Source organism: Erithacus rubecula (assembly GCF_903797595.1).
Source record: "Erithacus rubecula genome assembly, chromosome: 2".
Classification (NCBI taxonomy): domain Eukaryota; kingdom Metazoa; phylum Chordata; class Aves; order Passeriformes; family Muscicapidae; genus Erithacus; species Erithacus rubecula.
In genome coordinates, this window is record NC_136685.1 from 91,749,158 (window position 1) to 91,773,092 (window position 23,935).

At 44.5% G+C, this 23,935-nt stretch overlaps 2 protein-coding genes across 8 annotated transcripts in view; both read left to right on the plus strand.

The window, feature by feature from the left end:
• Positions 1-23,935, plus strand: part of MTARC2 (mitochondrial amidoxime reducing component 2) — a 110,710-nt gene that overhangs the window by 83,270 nt on the left and 3,505 nt on the right. Inside the window, exons 1-4 of one of the 2 annotated variants that reach the window (XM_079299265.1) lie at positions 6,859-6,932; positions 19,490-19,756; positions 19,859-20,032; positions 22,987-23,149. In XM_079299265.1, coding sequence (XP_079155391.1) covers positions 6,874-6,932; positions 19,490-19,756; positions 19,859-20,032; positions 22,987-23,149 — 663 coding nt within the window. In that variant the 5' untranslated portion in view covers positions 6,859-6,873. Of the gene's footprint in view, positions 1-6,858; positions 6,933-19,489; positions 19,757-19,858; positions 20,033-22,986; positions 23,150-23,935 lie in introns of those variants that run through there. The other variant, XM_079299266.1, reaches the window with a different exon arrangement.
• MARK1 (microtubule affinity regulating kinase 1) overlaps positions 1-23,935 on the plus strand; it is a 213,509-nt gene that overhangs the window by 52,489 nt on the left and 137,085 nt on the right. For 3 of the 6 annotated variants that reach the window (XM_079299253.1, XM_079299254.1, XM_079299258.1), the window contains 2 exons: positions 368-412; positions 2,490-4,593. The exons of 1 other annotated variant lie outside the window; for it this stretch is intronic. In XM_079299253.1, coding sequence (XP_079155379.1) covers positions 368-412; positions 2,490-2,844 — 400 coding nt within the window. In that variant the 3' untranslated portion in view covers positions 2,845-4,593. Of the gene's footprint in view, positions 1-367; positions 413-2,489; positions 4,594-23,935 lie in introns of those variants that run through there. 2 more of the 6 variants (XM_079299255.1, XM_079299256.1) reach the window with 1 other exon arrangement.

Below are 23,935 nucleotides of genomic sequence, written 5' to 3' on the forward strand. Positions count from 1 at the left end.
CTGACCCACAAGGGTGCAGAGTGGAGCCCCCCTGGACAACTGTGACCAGCTGCTCCTCTGTGCTTGCTGGAATACATGTGGCCATTGCTCTGTCTGCAGTAGGTTCAGAACAACATACTAATTCTGCTATCAATTGGGGAAAAAAATTAAACAGTTACATGTCAGAGCTGGAAAAAAACTAAGGTGTCATAAAGGGAAACTAAAATTACAGATGTGAAAAAATTCTCTTAAACAGTATCAGGCTTGACATTATTATACTGATTTTTTTTTTTTGTCAGTAGCTATTTAACATTGTTGTAGGTGTAGGTTTTCTTAACTTTTATTTTTCACCTTTATCATTGAATCTCAACCTTAACTTTGTTTTGAGGGATCCAAGTGAAGGCGAAGCCAGTGGCAGAACTGACACCTCAAGGTGAGGAGTCACTATTAATACTTCGCTCCTAGGTCTTTCGAATCAAGTGATTTCTTAAAACCTTTGAAATCAGAATGTAAAAGAGAATAGTGCTTAAGTATCCTGTATTTCAAAAATGTTTCCTATTTGGGGGGAGGGGGTCTTGGTGAGGTCTTCTATATCCTTCATTTCTGCTTTCTTGCGAAGTATTTAATACAAAACTTTATGTAAGCGTATTCCTTTGAGTCATAAAGCCCCCTGTAGGAGTAAACCAATATTTTAGGCACTTAAAATTATGTTTTGACTTAGAAATATTTAATGGTGTTTACTTTTGGTTTCAGTGGACATTGTAAATGCTTTGTGTGTCTGTGTGTATATATGTATCTATTAAATTTTTACTTTAGTTACATACTGTGCTCATTACTAAAGCTGCTGCTTGCCATAAGTAAACACCTTATAGTCCCTGAGAAATGAATGTCACTTCCTCTGAGAAATAAAGCAAGTGACATTCAGACAGAAGGGGTGGTCACTGCCAAATATTGAATTTCTGTGGCAACCACTGTATGCAAATCTATAGATGCTTTGTTAGCAATGAAACATTCCTTCATATGCTCATTCTCCAGTATATCTGCTCTTTTGCCATGTTTCAGCTTTTGGTGTGCTTAGCACAGTGCATACCTCTTTATTTTTCTGCTCTCTAATGAACAGGCATTGCAGTTCGCATTCATTCTAAACCGGTCACTTACAGAAAGTATTGATTTAGTTTTCAAAACAGAAACCCTTTATTAAAAAAAAAAAAAAAACAGCAGCATTTTTACCCAGATACACTCTATATAATACACAATGCATTTATCTAAGTTAGCCCTTTTCAATTCAGAGTCTCTTAGCTGTCAAATTATTGGATGTGGAAAGGGAAAAGAGACTAAGTGTTCAAATGAAGTGTAGTTGCTTTCAGCTCTTGCTTTCATTCTCTAGCTTTCTTTGCTTTTTGTCATCCTACAGTGTCTGTTTGGGCTAAAAAAAATCATTTGAGATCTTACCCCTGCTCTATCCCTTAATATTGGTGTGGTTCTCTGGGGGTCACACAAAGTTGAATTAAAAGTGCTTGTTTTGACTCCTCTCTGAATAATAATAATGACAGTTTATGGACTTGAAATGAGAGCAGCACCTTTCCCCAGTGATGGATGGGGAGGCGTCAGCATCAGGAGTACCTGGGGCAAGAACAGATACATCTGAATGTGGAATTACTTTAAAATAATTAGTGCTGGTTCTCAGAATGTTTTCTGCAATGGAACAAATAATCTATTTGATAAGGAAGCATCAGACTAAGAACATTAATTGGAAATTGCTCCCTTGGGATTTTGTCCCTTATCAAATAAAATAGTTTGTGTCTGTATTTGTAAAGCACACATTGCTGTTTCTCACTTGTAAAAGCTGCTGGCCATGTTCTCAAATGGTGACCAACAGGCTGTTTGCAACCAAATTACAATCCAAAATTCTGCCTCATCAGTTAAAATAAAACATATTATTATAAGGTCTTTTGACACAGAGAGAGGTCAAAAATCTACACAAATACAAAAGGGGGGGAAGGTGGAAAAGAGGGGAGGGAATTAACTGAAGAGTTATGAATTGCAGGGTGGGATTTCTTCCTCTGCTGCTTTTACAGTATGATTTTCGCTTCAGGACTGTGTCCCTCAACTTCAGTTTTGTTGCTATATGGCATGCTCCAGATCATGATATCAGCAGAAACTTCAGTCATGCTTTTACATAGATTCCACTTTCTTTGGAGCAGTATGGAGTAACGTGTGTCTGCTGCAGTTCCCATTGCACATGTTGTCATCAGAACATTGTAGAGCAGGGGTTTCCAAACTTGCTTTGCTGTGTGCCACTACTGTGGCACGGTGCTGTGCTGAGCACACGTGTGCAGCACGTGGGACAGGGCTGTTCCAGCAGTGTCCATCCCATTCCTGAATTACCTTACCTCTGACTCGTGGCTTCTCAATGGCAGTTTAGAAACCCCTGTTCAAGAACTGTATTTCTCTTCTCTCTCTCTGCTACACTGCTGTGGTTTGACTTTGCTGTGTGTCACTTGTTCCAGGAGTGTTTCTGGGGAGCCTAAAGACAGAGAGAAGGAGGATAGCAAAGATTCGAAGCCGCGCTCCTTGCGGTTCACGTGGAGCATGAAGACCACGAGTTCTATGGACCCGAACGATATGATGAGAGAGATTCGGAAAGTGTTAGATGCCAATAACTGTGATTACGAACAAAAAGAGAGGTTTTTGCTCTTCTGTGTCCACGGTGATGCACGACAAGACAGCCTTGTTCAGTGGGAGATGGAGGTCTGCAAACTGCCACGATTGTCGCTCAACGGAGTTCGCTTCAAGAGAATATCTGGGACTTCTATTGCATTTAAGAACATTGCATCCAAGATAGCAAACGAGCTTAAGCTGTAAAGAGAACCTAAATTCTTTGGGATCAGGGAAGATTCATACATGATCTACACTTTGAATGTACTGGTTTCGCCTCATGTGATTGGCCTGTGAAATTCCCCATGTAGAAATTGCCCTTATTGCAATAAGGTTATACATAGTTATTCAGAATTGTAAAGTTAAATCCAGTATGACCTATATTAAATAACTGTAGCTAAAGAAGTTATGTTCACATGTACAGGTAAGTATATAGAGCATTCTGTTCATTTTATGTTCATAGAGTTGTATAATAAAAAGATGACTGCTTAAATTCAGATCTTGTATAGTTGTCTAGATTTCTGCACAGAAATGTATGTTTGATGCTTTGAGTTGGAAAAGTTCTTCCCTATCATTTACATTTTTGGTGGGTTTTATAAGTCTTACCTCTACCATGTGTTTTTTAAAAAACTTGTGTCCTGAGTCAAATGCACAAACCAGTTTTCACAACTGTAGCATGATCATTTTTAATTATTTAAAAATTGTTCATGAGTTGAACCAAAAGTCACTGAGTAATTGGCTTTTGTTCTACATGAGACTGTTCCTGCTTATCTTTGGCTCTTATCCTTGTTATTGGACAGTGTTTAGTTGAAAAAAAAGAGACAAATATGTTTACAGTGTTGGCACTTACAGTTTAGAAACTTTGTTCTGCCTTTGGCCAGCTCAGAGCTGTGGGGGAACAGAAACCAGGCATAAGTGATTTCTCTCTGCAAATTCCAGTGCTTATTCCCGTGGCTCATTAACAAATGTAGCACCAAAATGGAGAACCAGAATTATTTCATTTGAATATCTTGGTGTAAAATATCACTTATTTGCTGCCTTCAGAATACTACAAATTCCATTTTATGGAAATTATTAACATTGGGACTGTTTAATAGCACAAGATAATCTGAAGTGTTGACCAATTGTGTAAGTTAATAATACCACCTCAGGAATTAGCTTGGCTTTTGGAACATGTGCCCCCAAAGAGTACATGCAATTCCACATAATATTTTACAGCTAAACATACATTGTTTATAATGATAAATTGTTGATTTATGCTTTTGTGGTTGTACAGTTTGTTCCCATGTAACCTGTTTGTGTTTAATATTTTACCAGATTTCTTGTATTTATTCCACATCATTATGCCTGTAATGTGCAGCTTTGTAATTAGGCACTTGCCTACAGAAAAGAAAAAAAAAAACCAGCCCCACTTTTTTTTTTTCCCTTCATAATTAATGACTATAAACTATGTAAAACCACTAGTACTGGTACATTTTAATACTTGTTCTTTTGTACTGAATTAACCATAGAGGTTGGCTGTGCAATGTTATTTAATGTCGTAATTACTGTAATATCAACATTATGGGCCCCATCTGCACACTCTTGTGAAGAATAGAAAGTTCATTAAGAAATTGTCACTTTAAAAAATAAAAACTAAAAAAAAAGCTGTGGTAAACTCTGTAACCCTAAGTTAGAAAGCTGTAAGTGTAGTAAATGTGCCATTCTCTAATGGCTTCTTGACCGAGATGGACTTTACATACTGTACTGTGATGTAGCTTTCCTATGTAACAGTTATGTTCGGAAATGGACGTGTATTGTTGCCTTAGAAAAAGGGTGGTGTGTGGAAAGAAAGAACTGTAGCCCCTTTTCTTTTTTTTTTTTTATCTGATGTTCATTGAACCAAATCTGATGCAAGTCATCTTGATTCACTGGTGCACTCTATTAAAACTTACTTGAACAGTTCTCATACTAAAATACTTGTTGTTTGCCCTTTATAAAAGCACAGTCATTACTGCAGGTAGCAAAACAGATTAAAGGTGCACAGGCTCCATCTTTAGCATGGTGTGAATTCAGGATTAGCACTGCATGGGTTCAGTGGTCCTGCTCTGTTCAGAAACTATCAGTGGTTTAGCCTTGCTTAGAAATGGATGTCCAGGAACTTTTACAGGAATTCACCAAAAATCAGTCTGGGGAGGAGGGGATTGTGTGTCTGCTCAATTTACCCATAAATGTCCATAAATGCTCAATTAGTCTTAAAAATAAACAACTGGAATGTAACAGTGATGCTAATGTATGAACTTGGTCATGAAACAAAATCCTTTGCCTTTTCAGAAGGTTCAGTGGAAAAAATATAGGTCATGCTGTGAGACAGTAGATTAAGTACTTAGGAGAGCTTCCCGCTTTACAGGCACTGTTTTTCCATGGCTAACCTTGCCCTAGATTGCTGCTGGTTTTCACCACTACGTGTAACCAGAGATGTAGCAGTGTTCCATAAAACACACATTGCTTCTCCAGAGGACAGAGCTGATGAATTTTAGTTCAACTTTCCCATGAAACATGGCACTGCCAGTTTAATGTTTATGTATCAGGGCAGCTTGCAAAGGGTGTTCTGTCCAGTGGCTGCCAGCAGTGTGAAACTGCTCTGATTCCTAAACCCTGTGCCCTCTTCCTTTTGCCTTGCTGGTGTGACATTTTATCAACACAGCTTTAACTTTGGAAATACAAGAGTTTTAAATGCCACATCATGTTTCCCAGCTCCAGGCAGGGATAGGGATGCCTTAAATCTTCAGAGGCCACATTAATTCAACTATAATTTGTTGGCAGCATTGCTGGGGGCTCTTTGGGATGGGTGGAGGGTGGGCAGTGGGGTTACTGCATGGTTCAGCTGGTCTGGGTTGGGGGCTTTTTTTGCATTATTTCTTTCTTTGAGGTATACCAACATTTCCAAACTAGTGCATCCCTTTTCACACAGTCCAGTTTAAAAATATCAAAGTGTATATGAATCAGTGAAAATATAATATACAGTCATTCCTGGTCCACTGAATGAATGACACTGCTGGGGAACCAAGTGGGGTTATTGTGCCATATGGTAATGGATGATGCTAAAATTCCATGAGCTGTCTGGACATGAGGTTTTGGTATCTGGTGTCAAGGGTACCTTGGACCTATTTGTTTCAGAATGTGTGATTCCCCAGCCACCGTGCAAGTGGAGGCACTAAATCTCAGCTGAGAGATGTATTCTGTGAGTGTTTTGATAGTTGAATTCTGAAAAAGGAAGAAAACTTGTGAAGGTACAAACCAAGTCTGTTGGTGAACGCCTGCTTCTCATGGGAAGATGGGGAAAAACTACCTACTTCGGAGCTTCTCATTTATGGGATAAAGCACTTCTCCTGTAGTGATAGTCCTGAGTCTTGGCTCACACCTTCCACCCTTCAGGGACACGGCCTCCTGTTCTTTACACAGCTTTCTGGAGCTGTGAAGGTGGTGAATCACCGTCCTTGGGCAGATAAGAATGTGACCTGCAGGATTTATTTGCAAAATGTTACACACGCATCTTGGGGAGGTGCAGGTTCAAGGCTTTGTTCATTTGTACCTTTTCCGGGGAAAGGATTAGTCTGTCCCCGTGTTGCATCTGCAGAACCTTCACACGCATATCAAACGATAAATACACCAAATGGTTTAATAAATTGTATTTATCCTCCCTGTACAATTTTGCCTTTCTGCATGCACCCCAGCTGAGGAGCAGCGCTTAGGAGAGGCAGCTGTTAGACTGCGGCACCCCGGCCGCGGAGGTGGGGCTGTCACAGCCCAGCCCAGCATCTGGGCAAAAACCGCTGAGAAACTTCTTCGCCACGTCCCACTTGGCCCAGGACGCAGAAAAGGCTGTTCACCCGTGGCTTTAGTGGGAGCACCGATAACTGAGTGGCGTCCCAGGAGCTTGGCCTTTTTCGCTGGCGGGGAAAGAGCTACGGAAGGATCTTCCCAGGCTGTGGCGGCGCCGAGGCCGGAGCGGCCCGGGGGCGGTGCGGGCTGTGCCGCCCGTCAGCGCTCACCTGTCCCCGCTGAGCTGCCGGGCTCCAGTCCCGTCTTCCCGCACCAGAGCGGGGTCCGGAGCCGGGAGCAGCGCCTGCCCGGCCCGGGGCGCCTCTTCCCGCAGCCGTCCCGCCCCGGGGAGGGGGCAGCGGCCGCCTCCGGCCACACCTGTGGCGCAGCGGCGGAGGGAGCGCCCGCGGTCGGCGCGGACGGGTCGGCACCATGACGGTGGGTGCGCGGCTGGGCGCCAAGGTGAGGGGCAGGTTCTCCCGCCGCGGGCACGGCGACGACCAGGTGTCCATCCTGCCCGGCGAGGAGGAGGAGGCGGCGGCGGGGGGCAGCGCGGGGGCCCCGCGGGCGGCGGTGCTGCAGGAGCAGGAGGAGGAGGAGGAGGGCGCCAGGGGCAGGAAGGTGCGCTTCGCCGTCCTGCCCGGCCCCTACGAGCCGCTGCGGCCGCCGCGGGCCCCCGGCAAGCGGCCCTATGGGAAGCGCCTGAAGAAGTACGGAAAGGTGAGCGCACAGCGCGGCCGGCGCGGGGACCCTCGGAATGGGGACCTGGGCATGGGGACCCTCGGAATGGGGAACCTCGGCATGGGAACCCCAGCACGGGGTCTGCGGTGCCGGGAGGGCAGCGGGGTCTCGGCTCCGACAATTCCAAGGGGCTCTCGGAATGCCCCTTATCCCTCAAGCATTTCCGAGGTGGGATCGGGGCTTGCTCCGGACCTGCTCGGGAAAGAGCCGGACACCGAACCTCGGCTGGATCAAAGAGCACAAAATCTGTCTATTCCGAGTGAAAATGACACTAAGCTGATCCATGTGACGGGTGCTTTGCCTCGCTTGGTTCTGTGTTTTCCTCGGCGTCCTAATTCTAAAACTATTCCTTAAAACTTCCAGTTAATTGGCTTGCATTTTTTCCCCTTCCACTGAAGTGCCCGAAAGAAACGGTAAACAGCCCTGCAGGACATTCCTTGGCCAAGGTGACCCTTAGAAATCACTGCTGGGAGTTACAGGGAAAAAAAAATGCAGCTTGTTCTTCATCTTTAACAACAATTTTGAATCAAAATTGTTCTTTTGCTTTCCTGTGTGGGAAGTCACAAGTCCTACAGCCTGGTGGTTTGGTTTTCCTCCCACCGGAAGATGAGTGCCTTTGGTTATAAAGTTGCCAGGTGGAAGAATTCTATTGTTTTTCTCTCGTTCATGTCACTTAAGTACTAGTCAGGTATGTCTTGGATGTTTGTAGGAAAGAATAGTTTTTGTGTTAGCAGAACAAGCCTGTCTGTTGTCAGGAATCCTTTCCTGCTGCTGAGATTACAGATGTCAGCATGAGACATGACTTTCTACTGCATACCGTGATTTTGGTAAAGATATGCTTGCTATGCCTGACATGCAGAAAATGCCATTAGCTTGGCAAAGTTACTTGTGAAATTGAGTTTACAGATGTCAGCACTGTCAGGAGCTGCCTCTCTTCATAAAGAAATGGCAAGAATATTTCATTCTCTCATGATGGATTTGATTCTTTGAGTTTCCAGCACTGGTTTCCAGGTCCCATGCTGTAGGAAGCTGTCCAAGCCTGTAGGCCTGACCTGTAAGGTGCAGTTTTGTGAGAATGGTTGCAGCAGGTCATCACTTTGCTGCTGGTGCTGTTGGTCTGAAGGTGCTTTTAATGGTTTTTAGAGCACAGGCCGGTTCTTGGGCACTGTGTATTCCCTTTTTCTGTTGGTCAGATGACATTCCCACGGGGGAGGGTAGCCAGTTTGGCTCTGACATAAAGAACAACTCATGAAAGAACAGGTGAGGTGTGGGTAGGTAAGTGAAGGGCAGGAAGGGAGGGGGAAAGAAGACAAGTGTGACATAGTGAGGGCAGGGGCAGATGTGGGAAGGGAAGGCCCTGCATCCCCTCCTCCAGCCTCAGGATCTGCCCCCAGGCTCATGCTGCCTTTTGATTTTGGCATCTTAACTCCTTTTGAGCAAGTTTCCATAGGAGTAAAACCATTAAAGTTCAACTGTTTAGTAGCATCATGACAGCTGAAGGTTTTTATGTGCCAGAACCTCTTGAAGTAAAGTAATCCAGCTTTAAGGAATCATAAGAATATAATGGATATTGACTGGATTTCACTGGTTTAAAGGTATTTACTCGGATTCAGTGTTTTCCATATTACAAGAGGTCATTTTAATTTAGTCCTACACAACCATAAAGAATTACTGACAATTAATTCTGATACTCCTCTAAATCTGACCACATTGTATTAATTCCCCAGTCGTGAGCAGCCACATGAGCAAAAACTATCAAAAATGAAATTAAAATTAAATTAAGATTTTCAGTTAAATAATTCATGGCAAGTTTATCTCTAGTGCAGTACATAGATGAGTTCCTGACTGTACTGATGTGGATCAAAACTTTTTTATTTTGACTAAAAAAAGGTCTTATTTTGACAAAAAGCAATGGAATTTCTATAAAAGTATTCCCAGTGATTACTGCCTTCTTGTTCAGCTCCAGTTTTAGCACCTTACAAACTTCTAGGAATTACTAACATAGAACAGGTAATGTGGGAATGATGTACTTCCACAAACTGGGGTGAATTTAAACTAATTTTATTCTTGAATAGAATCACGTGTAAAAGCCTGGCTTCCTGTGGAGGCTGCATCCGTTCAGTTTAACTATACCCTGTGGGTGTGTGTGCCTATGTAAAAATAGATGTAAAATGTTTTTCCACTCTCCAGCTTTGTTAGCTGTGGGAGAATTTCATTTTCTGGGGCCGTGACATTGGCTGTCGGAATGATTTTATGTGTAGGTATTTTCTATCACCTCATCTGTTTTTTTGAATCCCTTTTTCTCATCTCTCTCCCCAGAATGTCGGGAAGGTTCTGCAGAAGGGTTGTCACTACTTGGTGGTGGGGCTGCAAGGATTAGCAGCAGCCTATTCTGCTCCCTTTGGAGTGTCAGCACATGTGGCGTCCTTCGTCCGCTAGCGCAGCTCCCTGTGCCCCGTGGGAGAGAACACGAGGCCATTGCTGCTTTCTCAGGATTAAATTTGAGACCTGGACCTGAAAAACCTCCTGGACCAACAGCCCTGAGCCCCTGTGCCAGGCCTTTTCCAAGACTGAGTGCTCTTCTTTGAAAAATTTCCAGTGTTTTGCAAAATCAGATCGGGTCAAAGAAGCACAAGGATGAGAAAATAATCTTTGATTAATTGAAGTTTGGTTTTGGGCATGAGTTGGTTTTCCAGAGCTTTGTGCTGTGTGGAAGGGAGCCAAGGATGGATGGAAAAGCAAGTAGATGAGGGAGAGAGAAATGAAGGAAAACAGAGGATGGGAGAGCAGATGAGGAGGTGGAGATGAGTTTGGGTAGTGAGAAGAATTGTCAAAACAGTGGAGGAATCAGATAACAGAAGATTAGGAAGATAGTCTTTGGTTTTCTGAGATTCTGAGTTTGGTGGGTGTCTTTTTACCTGAGAGGGTTAAGATTTTGAGTGTACTTAAAAATATACTTGGACATAAATGGAATGTGGCCTGAGACATGGAGAGCTTTGCTGCATCATGGTTGTTAATTTCAAACACTGGACATAATGAGCCTTTAAATAATCATGAGAAAGATATCAAAATCCAGAAAGAAAATGAGATGTGCATTTGTGATTTTGGGGCATTGAAGGCTCACTGTTATTAACATTTTAAACTTTTTCTCTGCTACTATGAAATGTGTATACATTTTTTTACTTAGAACGGATATCCTTGATTCTGGAAGCTGGGGCATTTTACACCTAATTTTGTGGTGTTCACCAGGGGAAAAACGATTGCCAGTTGCATCTGAGAAAAAAAATATACATGCAGCTTTTGGTAGAAGAATGTACAAGTGTGATGTATGAGAACTGGGCCAAATAACCTGCCAGCTCCATCTTCATTTCTGCACCTGGAAGCTGTAAGCAGAGGCTGTCAATATCAAATGGCTCAGCTCAGAGGTGCAGATGCAGTAGCTCCCATGTCACACCTCCAGGGACATAAATCATATATTGATGACACAGGAACAAAGTAGGCCTTAAAATTTTTGTGAGGTTTGTTTGTTTGTTTGTTTCTGTCAGTCTTTCGTAGTAGTTGTAAATGAATTTCCTGCTAGCACTTTCTCTGTATTATATATCCTTCTAGTTTTGATGGTGTTTTTTGTAATCAAGGAGTTGACTTAACTGGAAAAAAATGCTGTTCACTTGCTTTCTTTGCCTTTTCTGAACAAAGGAGTTTGTATGTCTTGGCAAAGCACACTGTATTTTCTTTTAAATGTAGCAAATGAATCGGATGGGGGATGGGGTGGGGTGTTATGCTCTTTTCTAACTGGACTGTAAATAAAAGCCACAAGACCCGTGTCTGTTTTTACCTACACACGTAAGTAAGCACACAAAGGAGGAGTTTTTCAGCAGCCCCCAGCCAGCTAGGGGAAGCTGCAGTGTAAACTTCCCTACGTTGTTTTGCCTGTGGCCTCAGTGCCCTGGCAGGACATGACTGTAGCCTAGGCTGCAGCGTGTGGAAATGCTCAGGAGCAGCAAGGTGTGGAGGCAATGCTGCAGAGGACCTAAGGTTGCAAAAGCTGGGGTAGGAATAGCCACAAAGGGACTTTGCTCATTGATTGAATGCCTTCAGTTGTGTCTCTTTAGTTTTTTTTGTGGGGACAGACCTGTCCCTCTTGTCTGCCCCACCAGCATGCTGTAGGGCTGTTGATAATGCAGGAAGAACAGGATTGTCCTAACACCCACAAGCCACACCAGCCTGTAGAGTTTGGGATTAACTTCAGATTTTGTTACACCACTCCATGTTTCACAGAGCTTATTACAGCATAAATCCTTAGACCATTTTTTGCAAATTTCAAATTACTAAAGCCAGCTGGAGAGGTGTCTCCATCTTTCTGTGTGGAGTGAGTGTCCCATCTATTTGTCTGTGTGTCCTCTGACTGGTAAGGCTGTTCCCTCATTGCAACACACAGGTCCAGCCCATTCTGACCTTCCACAAAGATAAACATGAACCTTAGCTCCTGAACTCCTAAACATCTCAGCACAGTGGACTTTTGCCTGCTGACATCCAGCGTCTCACCTGGTGCAACTTTAAGGGAATAACCTGGTTGCTATCTATACAAAACCTGAATGACGTGTACATGGTGCTTCTGTGTGAGCCTGAGAAAAGAAAAGCCTCAGGCATATTGGTGAGTCAGTTTTGGCTGGCCAATGTTTCTAAAATAGACCAAAAACAAAGAAAGAGGAGAAAGAAAAATAACCTGAGCTGTTGCAATAAACCAGCTAATGATTCATTTTCCTCCCTAAAAATGAACTAATGGTTACCAATTAGTGCTGCTTATCAGTTCTGGAGCAGTGATTCACTCCTCAGCTCCTGTAGAGAACTTGTGAGGCCAAGCCTTGGTCTGAAGCCTTGCTACTCTCTTCATTAGCCCAGCTCAGGAAGCAGTGTCTAGAAAATCTGAATCCAGAGGGTGAGGTTCATTTTTCAGCTGGGTGGATGGCAGAGGGCTGTACTTCCTGCCAGTCATAGCAGCATCTCTGCAGGGCCAGCTCTGGCTTAGCTATGATGCAAACTGGTAGAACAGGGCAGGTCCTGCAGCTCTGCTGCTAAATGTTGTCTCACTGACATAAGAGATGAGGAATGTTCCTTGAGCACCTCAGCATGGCTGGCAGGTCATCTGCTCAGCCAACAAAGCAGGCAGCCTGCATCTGAAGCAGAGCTGGAAGTCTGTTCATGAGATGAGGGAGAGCAAGAGGCTGGTGGTGGGGATGAGGCTGGGACTGGTGAGGAGCCTGGAACTGATGAGGAGCCTGGGTCCCCAACCCTGGCAGATGCCAAGCCATGAGGGCAGTCTGGGACTGAATCTTGGCTTCTGCACAGGGTTTATGTGTTCTTGGCAAAGTTGTCCTTGGAGGAGCCACCCTTTCAACCCACAGGTGCACACAGGATTTTTTGTCTGCAGCTGAACTCCTGGTGCCTCTGAGGAACAAAACAGATGCTTGACTTGCTCAGTTGGACAAAATATGGTCCTCCCTTCAACCCCCTTGCATGAAACCTCTACCCAATGCTTCACTTGCCAGGTTTTGTCTTCATGGGTGTGCTACTGTCCTGTCTGCTTCCCTTCAAATTTCCATGCACCTTGCACTGGGCTTTATATGAAATGGCAGGATAAGTAGGTTTGGGAAGCTGAGTACATGCAAGAGTGTCAAGAAGTAGACAGTCAGCTTGTCCATGCTTTTCCCAGCAACAAACTCTGCTAACAAGACAGCCTGGCAAGTTACTTTTACTTTAAATTCCTGGCTATTCCTGGTTACTGCTCAGTGAGTCACAGAGCAGATGAAAGCATATTTCTCCTGGTTTTGCCAGAGTATTTAATTACTCCTCTGACTTACGGTAGGCTCTGAGGAAATGGCAGAGGACTCATAGCCATTGTCCTTTGTCCTGCAACATTAGCAGCAAGGAAGCACTTGCACAGCTTGCTCTGGAAGTGCAGTCCAGAGGAGAGCTGTACCACACCACAGCACTTTGGCACTTCCAGCTCTTTGACACTCCCAGGTCACGGATCACTTCAGGGATGAATGTCCTTTCTGAACTCTGCCTGTCTGTAAGATAGGGAAAGAGGCCAGTTTTGTAAAACCAGTTGTCTCTTTTTCTGTATCCTGAGTCCCTTGTTAGCTGAACACTGGCCTCTTCTGAGAAAAAAAATTGATCCTAAAATATGCACCGTTGCTGCAGATACCTGTACACAGCATGCTTTGGAAATAATTTTTTCTTCAAGGAAGGGTAGAGAGTCTGAAGAACTTGTAGATTAATGGAGATAATTAAATTAAGAGAAAGTAAAGGAATAAAATCCTTCCCTTCCTTCTCATTCCAGGAAGTAGTATTAGGCTGCCAGGCCTGTTTTGGGTTGAAGTCTAGACTAGGCTCAGAGATAGGGTGGTGCACTTTCCTGAATCCTGCAATGTGCATGAGGAGAGATGCAGGGCTCTGGACTTGTTCAGCTGGAGGAGGGAGGACTTAGGAGAAACTTAACAAGAGCTTTTCAATACATAAGAAAGGATTTCCAACAAGCTGGAGCCAGCTCTTTACTGAAGGCTGCAGCCAGACAGCAAGAGGTCACAGTCCTAAGTCCAAACTGGGGAGTTTTCAGCCAGAAACAAGTCAGGAAAAGCAGTAATATGATCATTAAGCATGAGAAGAGGATACTTCAGGAGGCTGAAGCCTGTCTGTGGAGTGTCTCAATGCACGACTGTGGGAAAGTAACAACGTGGGGAGCAACTCAGTGCTAATGCAGCATTTACTCTGCTGTGAACGGGAGGCTGGAGGAGAGACCTCCTGGGCTTCTTCCAGTCTGGATGAGGCTGTGAGTGGGATCCTGCCACGGCAAGCAGAAAGCTTTTAATTTACCTGCTGTATGGAAATGTAGAAGACAGTGCTTCTAGCAAGGGTGAGGAGCTCAGAGGCGAAGAATAAAGCTTTGCTCCTGGTAACAAGGAGCAGCGACTGGCCAGGGTGGCAGCGCTCCCTAAGGAGCAGCTCGGCTCCCACCACTTCCCTGCGCTCCGCTGGCTGGAAGGCGACTGTCCTTTACTGCCACCTCCTGGGAAAAAACTCACGGATTTCCAGCCCCGTCAGCCTTCCCCGTTGTTCTGCCTCATCTCCTGCAGGGATTTCCTGCCTTCCCCTAGGCTGGCCTCCCTGTTTGTCCAGATCCATCCTCAGGATGTGGGGTCTCAACAGTGCAATGTGCATCTCTGTATACTGGTGTTCCCTACCCAGTGGAATCCTGAATCCCCTCTATCCAAGTGTTTCAAATGTAAAGCCATAGGAACATCGTTTCTGAGTCGGGATTTTTCCCTTCCACACCTAAAAATGCTTTGTACTTTGCCCTGAAGTTCTTGCTGTGCCTCAACAGCACTCCTTAAGGAAGATTAGCTGGAGGTGAGGGGATGAACCATGGGCACTTCTTGTTTCTAAAGCTCACCTTTTGCTGGAAAGATGACAGTTGCCTATGAGAGGATGAATAAATTTGAACTGGAGGTTGGGAGAATGGAATGACACCCCCGCTCCCACTTCCCTTCCAGGAATGCCTTGGACCCCAGCTCCAGCAAACCACACACACTTGCCTCCTCCTGCTTTCTGTATTCCCCTGTTTCTGCTGCCTGTAAAGCAATCCTTGCTCTTTCCTTTCCTGGGACACCAAACTAGCATCAGATTGTTTTTTCAGCTGTGCCTGAATTCGGGTGGGGACTTTCCTGTCCTTGGTGAATCCCATCCTGCCTCATGATGGCTGATAGACCGGAGCTGCAGAAGTGTTAATGTTTGTGCTGCAGAACAAATGCCCTGCTGCCCTACAAAGCCTCTCCTTTTGTCCTCACCGGCTCTCCCAGGTGACACACAGCTCTACCCTGACCCTTTAGACTCCTGAAACTGCCGATGGATGTTATATTCACATGGAAAACAGCATTTCCAGAACACTGGGAGAACTAAAAATGTCAACAGCCTGTTAGTTAATACTGGGCCAAACGTTTGCCTGGAACAACCATTTCTGTGTTGTCCTGGTGTATTTATACAGACTGAAGTTTAGCTTTTGAGGAGAAGAAAAAGATAACTTTCAATTCATCTTTCTGTTTGTCTGGAATGATAGCTGATAGCTACCAAAGTAGCCAACCAACCTGCCCGGGTTTAATGGTATAAATAATTCTCTTAATAGGAAAAACCTCACAAAAAAAAGAGAGAGATCCTTTTATGTCTTTGCTCTGGCTCCATTAAAAGGTATCTGTCATTAATAACTCTATTTCTAACTCTATCATCACCAATTTTGCACTCATAAAATTTCACTGAGCTCACTTCTAGTGCATGACTCACTGAACTCTGATTTCCTTCAAGATTTTAAGAGGAAACAGCAATGCTTTTATCCTCCCCTCCTCTGTGTAAAGGAATTGTTTGAATTTATTGTTTGTTCTAACTTTGGAAAAAGGACACAATTTGTGTGTGTATAAATATAATATGATTTATCATATCTCATTGAAATCAGCATACTTAGCCACATTTTTCCCTCATCCTTGCCTTCTGCTGTGTTATCAGAGAGTCACTGAAAAAAATAATTGCCATATCCGTTCTGTGTTCATTTAATTCCTTCACTGAGACAAGCCCAGCCTACATTTAGCTCCATCCTAACACACTGACACCTAATTGATGTCAGTATTTTGCTGTCTTTATCACTGTTTTTTTTTTTCTTAATATCCATCCAAACCTCTCCCCTCAAGGTAATTTATACCTTTCCAAAGTACAGCACTGTCTACATATTGAAGACCTAGAAGATCCCCAGCTGCTTGTCTTTTTTTTAGTAGAAACAAGTAAAATTGTTGAACTATTTCCTCTTCATTCATCTTAGGCCTCTGATCGAGCTGCTGCTACAAGAGAGTCTAGGTTTGCCTCTAGAATTGTCTCAAGTGTCCACTACATCTGAAGGTAGATATGCCTTCTACATTCTCCATAAATCTTTTTTCTACCTGAAAATTTGTCCTGTGCTACTGAGTTTATGCCATGCTTTTCAAAGATATGTCAGCATCATCCACTTTCATGACTGAGGGAGCCCAGCCCCAGTTTGCTGCAAGATTTACACTAAGTTTTTCATGTGATCAGACACATTTTAAGGAAGCCTGAAACAAGACCCTGGTGCAGAGAATTTCAGCACAACTGTCCTGAGCTTTGATGAAGTTATCAGCAATTGAAAATATGGTCATTTGCTTTTAAGTGCAGGAATACTGTGCCTGCTCTGGCTACAACAAACACAGTTCTGTCACACAAGAGGCTGTGTTTGGATTGCAAGAAAGCCAATTTTGTCTGAGTGGCTCTATTCACATTGCTTAATACTACAAGAAGCTGGTGGCCCTTAGGTAAGCACCAGTGTGCCTGGGATGGAGGATTAAACAAACTTGCTGGTCAGGCTGTTTGAGAGATACCTGGTGCATGGGTGAAGAGGGCATTCCTCAAAGCCTGCACACTCAGACCTGAAACATTTAGCCACAACTGTGCCCTCTGCAGCTATTTCTGATTTTATGTTCCTTGTTTCACAGCAGGAGAGGAAAGATTATACAGATGCTGCTGCCTTCTGTTATTTCTTTAAGGTTCTTTTCACCATACTCTTCAAGAAGAGTTAGGGCTGAATGTAACAGAAGGGCTGGTCTGAATAAAATCTCCTTAGCCTCCTTAGGTTAGTAGGGAATGAAAGCTTAAGGTTCTTCTTAGACTTTGAAGTTTTTTTTCCTCTAAATTAACACCCAGTTGTTAGCCAAAGAGATATTTCTGAATGCAGTTAACAAGTCCTTTGAACTAAAAGAATCTGGTTCTGTACATAATGTGCAGCTAGGAAGGAGCTGTAGCTTCTCACAGCCATCAAGGTCTCTGCTTCTCCAAATTCTCATGCTGGTAAAGTATATGTGTGCTCCAGACCTACATTCTCTGGCACCCAGAAGAAGTAAGCAATCAGTAAATCACTCAATTTTTTTTCATCTCATCTCAAATTCTGTTACTTTGATGCCTTATAGAAAGAAGTTAGGAAAGCAAAATCATTGTGCACATTGCAGTTTGCACAGTGGAGAATACTGTGCTCAAGAAACCACAGGAGCTGGTCACTCATTTTTTGCCTTAAGCTCCTGAAAATAAGCATTAATGTTTGTCAGGAGTGGCCAGCATAAATAGTATATTGTTTGTTTTTTCCATTTATTTCAAGTGATGCATCACTTTCCTTGCTAATTTTTAAAACCAGTTTGTGGTTTTGTTTGTATCTCTTTAGCACTTATGTTAATATATTTTGATTCCTGTTTGCAAGCATTGCTTATCAGATATTAGACAGTTGCTGCAGTTTTGTTGAATATTTGTTAACACATAATATGCCTGGTTCTCCTTACAGCATTTTTCTGCTGCTGTGGGTGCAGGTGCAGATTAAAGACTTCTGTGTGAATTCAATTAAACTCAACAAAATACAGACTCTATATTAAATTAGAAGATTAATGGTTGCCAAAGAGTGTGCAAGGGTTCTCAGTCTGCTCAGCTGGGTTGGCTCCCCTCTTGTGTCTGTGGAGGAATCATAAAAGCAATCACAAGTAATTACTTTTGACTCAGTGGGTCAATGATTTGAAGATGGTGAGGCAGGTCTGGTCAAACCAGACCACGCAGTTTAGCACCTATGATTTACCTGGAGCAAGGTGGGATCCCAGGGATATGGAGGACAGGGTGTCCCAGTAAAGTGCCATAAGAAGGGGTTTCAAGTGGTGTGGAAGGTGAGCAGGCAGCAGGCTGTCTCTGCACATCCCCCACACAATTCTGCTGAGCAATAGTTAATCTCCAAAACTGTTCTGGGCTTGTTCAGGGGGCAAATTCAAAATAAACACGTTATGTTTATCTTTCAAGTTGTGGTGTGCTTGTCGAAGGAGAAAGGTCCCAGAACCTGTCATGGGACAGGAATCAGGGCATGGTTTAAACAGCAAAATGGTGAACAAGAGGGCGAAGGCACTGCCCTCCCTCTTGCATTTTCACAAACTAATGTTACCAGAGACCTTTATCCCAATATCAATTAGTAAAATGTGAATAACAAGGAGCAACTACCCAAAATGGCTGGGAGACCACAAAAGTAATACAGAGCATCCTGATGAGGAATGTACACATTATTTATTCCCTTCTGTACCACACCTGCTCAGGTGCACTGTTGGTGTCCCAGCACCTTCATCTGAAAGAAGGAGGCAAAGACATCTGCAACAAAACCAGGTTTAATTTCCTTCTCTGTGCTCTCTGGGCAGCTGTCTGTCTCTCTGTTTGTGCCCTGCTTTCATGCTCACAGTCATATCCTGGTATTTTTAATTAAGGACTCCTCTGTGGACTCCATTCTTGCCCAAGAGGAAGATCAGTGGTTTGGGAGTCATGCCACTAGGGATAGACCTGCTGTCACTGCCTTTGCTTCTGACATCCATCATGTTGTCTTCATCCACCAGCAGGTTTTCACAAATCCCACCACACTTTTTACCATCTATGGCGATTCCCACTAACAGGAACATTTTCTGATCCTGGTCTGTGATCAAGTGATTCTTGAGGTGAATGTGAGGAATTCTCCTGGCTTGATTGCCCACACACAGCCATTATCCAAAAGACCCACAACAGCCTCATCTTCAATGTCCCTCTCCACCAGGATGCTGATGATGGAGTACATCCAGGAATCCATGGTGGCTGGGCTGTCTGAATCTCTCAGAAGTGCCCAACATGAGCTACCCCATCTTCTACCTTCTGGGACTTTGCTCTCAGCACACCGATCATGAAAATTTCAGTTTGTGAGTTCGGCCATCAGATCCCACAGCTCTTGCTTTGCCTGTGAGGACGGACCTGTGGCAACAGCGGCATTTGCCACTCCAGCCTGTATTTGACTTCATATTTCCCTTGCAGCTGAGTATCCCACAAAGTGACTTCCTTGAGACCCTGCCAACAATCAGGGAACTCTCGGGAGGGATCCCAGGAGTTCAGGTGTCCCGAGGCGGCCGAACAGCACTGGACACCCCGTTTGCTGCCCGCCCTCCACGCCTCCATCCGCCAAACCCAACACATGGACTGGACGCGCTCGCGTATTCCCACCCAGCCCACACTTCCCGCAGCGCTGCTTTCACTAAAACCCCGGATATCGCACGGAGCACATCATCCGCCGCTGCTTTGCCAAGCCGGACGCTCGGCCGTGTTTTTACCCCGCTGCGCCGCCCCCTTTTTCGGAGCGGCTGCGGAGGGCGGGGCGGTGTGAGGGGCGGTGTGAGGGGCCGGCCGGATCGCTCCCGCCCAGGCCGCTCCGGGCGCAGCGGGGCCCAGTCGCCATGAGCGGCCCGTGGGGCGCGGCGGGCCCGGCGCGGCAGGCCTGGCTGTGGGGGGCGGCGGCGGTGCTGGCGCTGGGCGCCCTGCTCGGGGTCTGGCGCTGGGCCGGCCCGCGCCGCCGCCGCCGCCTGCAGCGGGTCGGGACGGTGCTCAGGCTCTTCGTGTACCCGGTGAAGTCGTGCCGGGGGGTGTCGGTGCGGCGGGCGCAGGTGACGCCGATGGGGCTGCGCAGCGGGGACCTGCGGGACAGGTAGGCGGGCCGGATCCGCGTGGCTCCGCGGCTCTCGGGTGTTGGTTTTCCTGAGGGGAAGGAGCCCGGCATTAACGCTCTTTGGGCCCCGTCCCGCCGCAGGTTCTGGCTCGTGATCAGGGAGGACGGGCACATGGTGACAGCTCGCCAGGAGCCGCGGCTCGTCCTTATTTCTACCAACTGCGATGACGGGCACCTGGTCTTGGAGGCCGGGGACATGGAGAGGATAAGCGTGCCTATACAGCTCCCCAAGAAAAACCCCGTCGTCAACTGCAGGTACTGAAGTATGCTTTTTCTTTTCCCCTTCCCTCTCTCTCAATACTGTCTTTTCAAGATTGTGCGAGGCTTTCAATTTTCTTATGCAGAAATTGGAGTGTAAAAGTTCAGTACCCCTGTCTCTTTTCTCTGCGGGTATTTCTCACTATCTGCTTGACGGAGATAGACTTTAAAGCAGAGTCTGTACTGGCAAGACAAGGCATAGTGGTGTAAGTAGGTTTAGATTAGCCATGTGCAGGTGGTGGGGCACTGGCACAGGATGCCCAGAGGAGATGTGGATGCCCCATCCCTGTGTTCAAGGTCAGGTTGGATGTGGTTCTGAGCACCTTGGTCTAGTGGAAGGTGCCCCAGGTTGTGCTAGGGAGTTGTCCTAGGTGTTCTTTAAGGTTGTTTCTAATCCAGACTGTTCTGTAATTCTGTGAGATCCTCTGCCATGTGTTACACAGGAGGCCGGGAATGGTTGTCATAACAAAAGCTCTGCTTTTTATCTGCTAAACACTGGTGAAAACAATTCTCAGGAAAAGATGACACAAGTATCAAAGATCATCTGCCAAATGAGCTGTGATCTTCTGTCTTCACAGAATGTCATGTTTGCTTATTTCTTTTTACTTCTAGTTTTTGTTCTTGCTTCGGTGAGCAGCTCAGAGCCTCGGTCATGCACTTTGATATGTCTTTATCACAGCTATGGTGTGCATCAGCATTTTTGCATGCATGCTGGCCATTCACAGCTGGTGAGATGCTGGAGTTTAGAGTCCCTGAGCCCTGTCTTTAGCCATTAACTGAGGTGCCTCATTTAAAAACTTGGTTGTCCAAGGCTCAGCCTGAGGTCACAAGGGAAAGACCAGCATTCCCTGTAGGTGCTACTCTGAAGGAGTTTCAGGTGGATGGGTTTAAAAAAGTGGTTCAACTGTGTGCTTAGAGTTTTGCTATATGACTGCAGGCCTAGTTATTTTATGTATGTATAGAAATCCATGCTGGAAAACTGCCAGCAGGAAGAGGAAAACATTTCTCTGCTAAAATGTTAATTAATATGTGTTTAGAAACCGTAAGTGGTGTAAGGCCCTACAAAGATACTGTAAGTGTTTGTTCTTTGGGTAGCAGAGATGGTTAATGCACCAGCTGCTGTAATTGTAACTAAAAGAGTGCTGGCAAGGAACTGCCTTGCGTGCTTTTGGCATGTGTCTATTGCTGTGGAAACCCTTGATCAGCATAGCTCAGTATCTCTGTTTTATACAGGGCATGTGCAAGTTCCAAATGGTAGCATTTCTCCTGGAGAGATGGAACAGATTTTACAAACCTGTGCATAATGCCTATGTGTTAGCCAAAGGCACACGCAGTTTGTGAGGTGTCATTTTCCTAAAATTTGTTGTATCACTAGAAGAATATTTAAATAGCCTAATATGTTGCAGTAATGAAGAGTTAGTTTGGATTTCTTGGATTTTTCAGTTTTGGAGCTCAGTGATGTGTTCTTCTGGTTTGTGGGGTTTTTTTTCTTTCTTTGCCCTTAATAAATTTGCCTTCAGATGGGTGCTCATGGGAGCTAATGCCCTGTAAGCAGGAGCTAAAGCAGTGCCTTAGTGACTCTGGCTGCATATGGCTGTGCGTGTGCTTATCTTGAAAACTGCCAAGTCCACTTGCAAATAATTTTCTGTAGGTATTTTAAAATCCTGTATTTGGGAGAGTCGAATATAGGACCAAAGCCATTGTACAGGTGCTTTTTCAGCTTCTGCAAATGGTAGAGTTTTTCCCTCTTGCTTAGAAACCTCGTGCTGTTCATCTGTGTCCTTTGTCAGTGTGTGTTGTGACACTTAAATTGTGATCTATTCCCATGGGTCCCTACAGCATGGAGTGCTTAGGACCTGCTTCCTGAGTGGAAAGCAGAAGTGTTGGAAGCTGTAAGAGCCTTGCCTGTGTTGTCCTGCCAGTCAAAATGCATGCAGGAACTGTGGGATGGAGGGAGGAGAAAGGCAGGCGAATGCTGTCTGGAGCAATGGTTTAAGTCCAGCCTGTGTCACAGGGCAGCCATGGGAATCCCAGCAGAAGGAGCAGGGATATTGATGCCAGCACCCTAATGATCTCTCCCCCAGATGAGTAAAGAAGGGCTTCTAGGAGCTGGGCTCACTCTAGATGAGCTGCATGGGCATCTCTATGCTTCAGGCTGCCCAGGATTTGATTGCAGATATGAAACTGCAGTGCATTAGGGTCAAAATGGCTACTTTAAAAAGTGTAGCAAAACTACTCATGACTGGTGTTAAAGTCTATTGAAGAGTTGAGTCAAGGTTTAGCTTTTCTTGCCAGGAAAATGTTCCTTGCATAAATTTGTTTGTATTCTACTGGCAGTGGCTTTTTGTGCCCCATGGACTTTGTTTCCAGTACAAATCTTTAACCTCTTTTAAGATACTGAGCTATTTTGTATGTGAAGTCTGAGCTGAAGAGTCTCACTCATTTTGGCTAAAGTTTGACAGCACTAAAATCTGAAGAAAGTCTTCTTAACAGTTAGGGATACTTTTAATTAATAACATTTGTACATATCAGTTGTGGTAACTAACCACATAATTTCAAACTATCATTAATTTCCTGAGATTAGTTACCTTCCAGTTGATTTCTCAGTAGAAATCATTTGTTGTAGCAGTCCTGCAAATGCAAGAACTGGCCCTTTTTTCCTCTCTAAGTAGGGCAAGCAGTTTGGTTTGTTACTGTCACTGATGGGGCAGTTAGCTCTGGGCACATTGACACCATTTCAGAGCTCATTCTTTCACCAGCTGGTATTGTCTGGTCAAGTCTGTGTTCCTTAGCTTTAAAAACACAGTGGCCACAAGGACGTTGCCCTTTGGGAATGATTAGCTTTCTGTGTATTGCTGCCACTGTTAAAACATGTTTTTTACCTTCAAGTAAGAAGCTTCCTTGAACCTTCATGTTCCCAGCTAACTCGCTGATGTGTTGTGATTCTCCAGGGTGTTTGGACAGGATATCCAGGGCAGGGACTGTGGTGATGAAGTGGCTCAGTGGATCACCACCTTCCTGAACTCAGAGCCCTGTCGACTGGTGCACTTTGAGCCCTCCATGGTGCCGAGAAAGTCAAAGGACTCAATAGCCCTTTTCCGAAACACAGATGAGGTAAATGAATGCTCTTTCTCAGAAGTGTGTCCCTTTAACCATCCCCACCCACCCACCAGAACCTGCCCCTTCCATCTTTGGTGAATGAGCCCAGTTTAGCAAGGTGTGTAGTTGTGTACTGAAACCATGCGAGTATTCTTTTCTGTAAAGAGATGACTTGCTTAATTTTTACTTCAAATTGGTTTTAAGCTATTGACCATTCACAGCTAAAGAGTCTGAAACTGATACTTGAAGAGGAACTGTTTAATTGCAGAATACAATACCATTTGTGTCTCAGTGAATAGAAAAAAGTTATACCTTTAATGATGTGTTGATAGTGTAATCTGTGTTGCACAGAAAGATTCCACTCCCTGTCCCTTGTTAGCTCTGGGAGTGTACTGATACAAGTTGTGTTATTTTGTATTTTGTTTAAAGGAATGATATTTAAACAAGCTTATTGTAGTTGTGAGCCTAGGAATTAAAATTCAAAAGAAGTTTCTGAGGTTTTATTTCTTTCTGTGGAAGAGGCTAGAAGATATGACATTAGAGAAATATCATGGGAAGGAGATGCTGTGCTCAGATATCCTCATATCATTTTAGCCACTGCTGCCCTTCTTTTTGTTCTAAACAATTCTCTCAGGTGAAGATGCTTTGAATTGTATCAAATGTAAGGTTTTTAAACAAATTAAAATTGAGTTCCTTGCTTTAGTGATGTTATTATCTATAGAGCATCAGTGTCTTGCTTGTTGTTGTGCAAAGAGAAGAAGGTATATTAAATTATAGACATTTATAGATACACATTTGTTA